This window comes from Mizuhopecten yessoensis, unplaced genomic scaffold, assembly GCF_002113885.1.
Source record: "Mizuhopecten yessoensis strain PY_sf001 unplaced genomic scaffold, ASM211388v2 scaffold9561, whole genome shotgun sequence".
NCBI lineage: Eukaryota > Metazoa > Mollusca > Bivalvia > Pectinida > Pectinidae > Mizuhopecten > Mizuhopecten yessoensis.
In genome coordinates, this window is record NW_018408109.1 from 1,179,353 (window position 1) to 1,186,074 (window position 6,722).

General features: G+C 38.8%; 2 protein-coding genes across 2 annotated transcripts; one reads left to right on the plus strand and one right to left on the minus strand.

Moving 5' to 3' along the window:
* Positions 1–462: 462 nt before the first annotated feature.
* On the minus strand, positions 463–5,112 carry LOC110458399. The gene is made up of 2 exons (XM_021510077.1): positions 5,068–5,112; positions 463–2,426 (listed from the first exon to the last, which is right to left on the minus strand). Exons 1-2 carry the CDS (start codon positions 5,076–5,078, stop codon positions 512–514), a joined length of 1,926 nt encoding a protein of 641 aa, XP_021365752.1. The 5' UTR covers positions 5,079–5,112; the 3' UTR covers positions 463–511.
* An 867-nt stretch (positions 5,113–5,979) lies between these two features.
* LOC110458373 lies at positions 5,980–6,444 on the plus strand. Its single transcript, XM_021510040.1, has one exon. The coding sequence runs from the start codon at positions 5,980–5,982 to the stop codon at positions 6,442–6,444; it is 465 nt and encodes a 154-aa protein (XP_021365715.1).
* The last annotated feature ends 278 nt before the right edge of the window (positions 6,445–6,722 follow it).

Below are 6,722 nucleotides of genomic sequence, written 5' to 3' on the forward strand. Positions count from 1 at the left end.
TTTTTTTATTGAAAAACACATTTCTTTGCAAAATAATGTCAATAAAAATGATACTTACATATATTAGTATTGCATTAATGTATATCAATTTCATAAATGCTGAAATTGTGTAAAATTAATTATCTATAAACGATTAAAAATTGACATTTTATAATAAAACCATATACACATAGTAATTGCATGCAAGAGTTATCGTTCTTGAAAAACTTCAAAGTAGTGAAATAGGTAGCCGGTTTCCTGAAGTACAGAAAAATGGACACATGTGACTCATTGATTAAAAAACAACTGAATTAATGCCTGGATTGCTTTGCAATACTTTAATATTGAAAGAACAAACTGTTCTGTCAATAATAAGCAGATAATATGCATCACTTTAATATCAAACATTAGATTATGCGGAAATTGAGATACAGTCTCCCTACATTGGATTTTCAACTAGGGATGTACTTCCTATTTCCGTTTAGCAATACACTCCTATGAATTTAATATGTCGCATTGATTTCCAAAAAAATCAAGGAATAGGATCCGAGAACTGCAGGTTACCGTCAGTATTAAAGAAGTCCAGGCATGCGTGGTGACCTGGTTCCGGACATTCCAAGAACGCATGCGTTGGGTATGGTTCTAAGCTCGTGAGCTTACCAAGACTCCGCCAGTGCTGCGCATGTCTAAACACCTCTGACCCGTACCTGTTTCTGGCCCAAAGTCCAGGATTATAGGCGGTTTGTACCCATATGTTGTTTATGTTTACCCTAGTTCTAACAGTGCGCCCGTTTTCGCTATTCACTGCGGTACGGTATGTACAGGAGGTAAGTGAACTCGAAGGCTTACCCCAGATCTCCACTTTCCAAAAGCTGGTGTTACTGTCTAACTGGAAGCTTGCTGACAGCAAAGTGTTGTTATAATCGTATTGGGGAGCTATCTGCACATGACACCTGTGGCCCGGAAATGAAAAGTGAGAAACAAGCTGTTTTACGATACTGTAGTTAGACAGAAGGTAATTTAAATCAGCGTCTATATCCCAAGGTAAAATCGACTTTAGCTTAACAGCCCCTAGCAACGTCCCTGACCTTGCCTCGTACACTATACCTCGTGATTCGCACAGCGACACCACGTGACTCAACATTGAAACTATATCGGCTACACAACATGGATGTTGTAATCTGCTCGTCTTGAACGCGCATGCTTGCCTCGTTTTGAAATCACACTTGAATATTATTTCTAGTCCCGGGACAAATTTTAATTTATAAATCTCCCACTTCCTTGCAAAACTTTCCCATGACGTTGATGTGGCTTGCATTATTGTGGGTCTAACATGAAACATTGAATCGGAACACACAACTAACTTTTCCTGGCCAAGGCGTAAAAATAGATCATGGAAGTGACCGACGCCTGTAATTTTGCTATCGAAGGATTCTTCCCGAAGAGTTTTGGTGCTGATTACGAATGGTCCGTCCGTGTAATCGCATATCACACACTCCTGTATGGACTCATCGTATCCTTCCTGATAAACTGCCGTGTAGTTCCGCATTCCGTTTTGATAACACCCGAGCTTCCACTTACCGTCAAGCGAATCGCGCGTTGCACCACCCGCCGCCACAAATCCAAGCATCTCCATCACACGGATTAAACGACCAATGCGCATGTTTTTATCGAAGATGTGCACATCTCGTGCTACCAATACATATTCCGTCTGTACGCTTTCCAACATATAGTTCCATACCTGACCTTCAGGTTCCTCCATCGTGTATGTTACCTGTGTAACGAGTGCATTGTCTGGTTTGGCTCCTGACCCGTGTGTTCGGGGCTCCTTCAGCCCTACGACGGTTTTGACGCCGGGAATAACCCCTTGAATATCCGTCACAACACTATGCACAGACGTGGTAGAACTATCAAGCAACACTAAAACGGTTATAAGTTCAGAAAGAGGTCTGCTGTGTTCGCAAGGTACCGTCTCAAAACCTTTTTCATAGCTGTCTGACCCATATTTAGTCCCTCGGTACTCCTCTGGACAAACCATGCGCGGAGCAGTGACGTCCCTCGCTGTGACGTTTCCGTAACTGAGACCCAATTGTCGTAGCAAAGTCTTGATCTCACCAGTGGCTTTTCTCAGGGCAGATATTGTCTTCAAGCTTTTAGCATGCATAGAAGCTTGATGAAGACTTTGAGTTATTCTCACTAGACTCCTAACAAGGACTGCTGGTTTGACATTCTTAGTGTTTCCCTTCCAAGTGCTCGTAGACTTAGCGTGTACAACGTTTTTGACCGTTGGTGCGTCTCCTGAAGATATTTTTGGTGAATGTTTTGAAACACCCACCAGGAAAGGTACCGACAGCTGTATTGTTAGTATGGTACTTGTAAGGAATAGGAGAGCAGAGAACCCTACCATAAGATACGTCAAAGTACCGGGTCGAGTGATTTTTGTCCCACTGCAAACATAAAAAGCAAAAGTTGGATAAAAAATATCGTTATTATTTTATCAGCAATTATATAAGGATTTGGTTGTTTATAATATTTATCTAACACTAGAGAATTACTTACAAATCATATGCAGAATTATTATTTATGTCGGCACCAGCTTAGATATTTTCAAAAGAAGTATTTGCAAGAGGATGCTCATATCAGAAATTATGAATTGCAAAGGGACATAACGGAAAACAGAATTTTTGATGTAAACTAACTACACAGTTTTTCCGTCGTTATGTGAAATATACATTCCATCGGTTATTTTGATTACAAATAAGACACTGTTTGATCAAAAGCCTTTTTTTCTTGAAGATTCAATCGTGAAAATTTCATTGCAATTTGCAGTATTTAGGTGTCATTTGGTCTATGTTAATTCGCTTTGTTCTAAAGAGTGTCTCTTATTCGAACTATCGATAAAGTTGAATTAAAATTTACAATTAGTAAATAAATAAAATATATAAAAACCTATTAGTTTGTCAAATAATACTTTCGATTAATAAATCGTTTATAAAACTAAATGCACCACATTTTTCATAATTTCAATTACAATTCTTTTCTTTAAGAATCAAAGGACCTTGGGTAGCAATATTTGACCTGTTGTTAGTACAATTATAGAAATATTTATTGTTTGACATTAAGCGTGTAAGTCGTAAGTCGTAAGTCGATGGCTCCCCATACGTCAGGCATGGTGTCCAGAATCCAATGTGTAAAGATATAAACAGCTGAGGATTCAGACAAGTACCATAAGATGCTAAGGATGACAATTTAAACTTTTAAAGCATTAAACTGAATTCTTTGGAAAGTTATTGTCCTATAATTCTCACATGATTGCAGACAAGTTAATCATAACGCGCGTTAATACTTCGATTTCCGTTTTTTCTTCTTCTTATATTTCTAACCCGTTATCGCATTTCAAAGTCAAATTTCGCGCTGTTTGTCAACGGGACATGTTTTTGTGACGTCACAATATAGTTCGTGGAAATAAACGCCAAATCATCAATTTAGTTTCAACAATTTAATCAATATATTCACCTCTTATACAACATAACTACATAACTTTTTGCGAATTATATTGATCAATTGGGTTTTTAATACGGTAGCACGGATGGGTTACCACGAGGAATGCGTATTGTTATTTTTTGTGACGTCAATAATGCACTTAATTTATTGACGTCGGTTAAAAAGACGTCATTTAGTCACGACGTCACGAACATCTTTTCCATATCACTACACCAATGAGAATCATGTGAGAATTATGATCTGATATCTTTCTATTTTGTTTGGTAAGGTTATATAGTGGCAATATTACAGAGCAAATGGAAATATATAACTATAAGGTTATATAGTGGCAATATTACAGAGCAAATGGAAATATATAACTATAAGGTTATATAGTGGCAATATTACAGAGCAAATGGAAATATATAATAATATACGTGTAAGCTTATTACCCTTATTTACTTTTGTCGACTTCCTCCTCAAAGGGACAATAGCAGTTCCAAAAATGTTTCACACTATTTATCTATTTTTAAATCATAACAAAAGATTAATTCATTCGGAATCATTTTTATATACGTGTTAGGAAAGTCGCCGTATGATGACTTGTTTCCCGACCTCAATCGAAGTCGCTAAATTCGGATTTTTTTACACTACGAATACCATAGCTCTTCAGTCCGAAAATAAAATAAATAAAAAATAAATTAAACGATCGGACCGAGAAGCTATATATACTGTTATCGCAGCTATAGGAAATAGTAATACACATATTTGAGAGTTATCTCCCGTTGAATGGTAACTTCTTTTTAACTGGGCGAAGTAAATAGTAAAATTCCTTTTGATGCAGCTACCAATGTCTTTGATATGCATTCGTCTCCTAATATATTCTAAGCAATATCATAGGTATACATTTAATTCAGACTTATAAGCACATACAATATGTACCAAAACATTATGCCGTTTATCTTTTTAAAGATATTTCTTGTTATTGTTGTCTCGTATGAATGCCATTTAGGATTGCTATTTAAAATTTGACCTACCAAGGTCCGTGTACATATCTGTCAATTATTGTACTACACTTTGTAAGATTTAATCAATTTGTGGATTATTTTCAAGAATTAAGATGCATTTTTTCAGGTTATTTCAGAGACTCTCATTTCTACATAGAGTATGTATTGGATTGGAAACTAGACATATTTACCCCTCGCCCCCTCACCCCCATCACCCCCTTAAAATACCATACAGTTTTCTGAGTATGCAGTGATTATTTCTTGTACCAGTGACCAAAACGACACTTGGGTTAGATAATATGAAACATTATCTTGGCATGCGTGAAACAGTTTTTCGTAATTAGCATGCCATACACAGGAAGAACGAAATTAGAAATCAATCTCCTCATCATGATCAAAGGTACTTAAAGGGTTAACGAACGCATTACTGCCATAAAAGACATAGCAAATAAGTGGCGCAAAATTTGATAACAAAACCTTAACATCGGCCACAACAACAAAAAAAATGAAATAAAAAGAAGAGAAAATTGACGAAACATTAGTGAAACCTGATTCCAGCAATTATTATCATAATTACGTGCAAACAATACGAACTTACCTTCGTGTCATTTCTGTACCGACGACTGCGTGGAGCAGGTCTGTGTACTAGAACACCGTTTATTTAATCTTGCCTTGCGATCTTTCCAGGGTAATATTACGGCTATTGTTTTACCAGTTCAACTCGACAGTCGTCCAAACACATTGTTTAATTGCATTCAGAGTATTGTGTAATACAAACCAGGGCAGGATTCCGATCTATGATTTATCCTTAACTATTGAAACAAAACAAAAACAAAGTACGAATGTTCTGGTACAAGAAATTTATAAAACACATATTACAAGCACAAACAGGTATATTCGAGGGAGAATGGGCGGATTGGTCGAGTAGTTATTGATTAACACTTTGGCCTTCTACGCAGGCTGCCAGGGTTCGATCCTCAAAGTCGTCGCACGCATGGAAGCCCACACAACTCCAACAACCCTGGTGGAGTATAAACTGGTCTGGGGTGGACGTTGCGGTATCTGTGCTGTAGCATTCAAATGAGGTGGCACTATAAATGATGGCGTTGGAAGCACGGTCCCACTAGCGACAGAACACAGTAGATCTCCAGCACATACGCAGACATACACACATAGGGAGATATTAGACAGGTGGCATATGACTAGTAGTTAGCGCCTGATAAGGAAGCTTCTGCGAATTCCTCAAAATTGCATTGATTAATGTATATGCTAATTGTATAAGTTGTATATCTATGTACTGTAAAGCGCTTCAGAGTAGCTTATGCTAGCTATATAGGGCGCTATATCAAATGTTGTATATATGTATATATATGAAAATAAATGTTTGCTAACATAAGGTCGCACTTTGAACTTTCTACCCCCCCCCCACACTCTGCCTCCCCCTCTTTCTTTCCTTCTAATTGCATGTTTCATAAAGCGTGGATGTGCGGAAGTGGCGACGTGTGGAAGTATGAACGTGTGGACGTGTGGAAGTGTGGAAGTGTGGAAGTGTGGACGTGTGGACGTGTGGACGTATGGACGTGTGGAAGTGTGGACGTGTGGACGTGTGGACGTGTGGAAGTGTGTCCGTGTGTCCGTGTGGAAGAGTGGACGTGTGGAAGTGTGGAAGTGTGGACGGGATGACGTGAAAGTGTGGAAGTGTGGACGTGTGGAAATGTGGACATCTGGACGTTTGGACGTGCGTCCGTGCGTCCGTATGGACGTGTGGACGTGCGGACGTGCGGACGTGTGGAAATGTGGACGTCCGGACGTGTGGAGGTGTGGTCGTGTGGAAATATGGACGTGTGGAGGTGTGGACGTGTGGAAATATGGACGTGTGGAGGTGTGGACGTGTGGAAATATGGACGTGTGGACGTGTGGAAGTGTGACGTGTGGACGCGTGGACTTGTGGAAGTGTGGACGTTTGGAAGTTTGACCTGTGGACGTGTGGAAATGTGGACGTGTGGAAGTGTGGACGTGTGAACTTATGTATATGAACTTGCCAATGTTCAATCATTCATCATATATAATTCAGTGTAGTAATTCTTAAGCTGCCACCTTGACACATTATTATTGTAATATATAACAGAAAGGGCTTTGTTTAAGTTGTATAACTTGTGTTTGTCCAATCCTGTTGCTATTTCAAGGCAATAGAATATGTTGAAATAATGAAAATGGGGAATCGAACCCTGTCCGGCTTGGTGAAAGGCGAGT

Coding starts and splice junctions, on each gene's coding strand:
- LOC110458373 (XM_021510040.1), top strand. CDS start 5,980: ATGAACGTGTGGACGTGTGGAAGTGTGGAAGTGTGGAAGTGTGGACGT.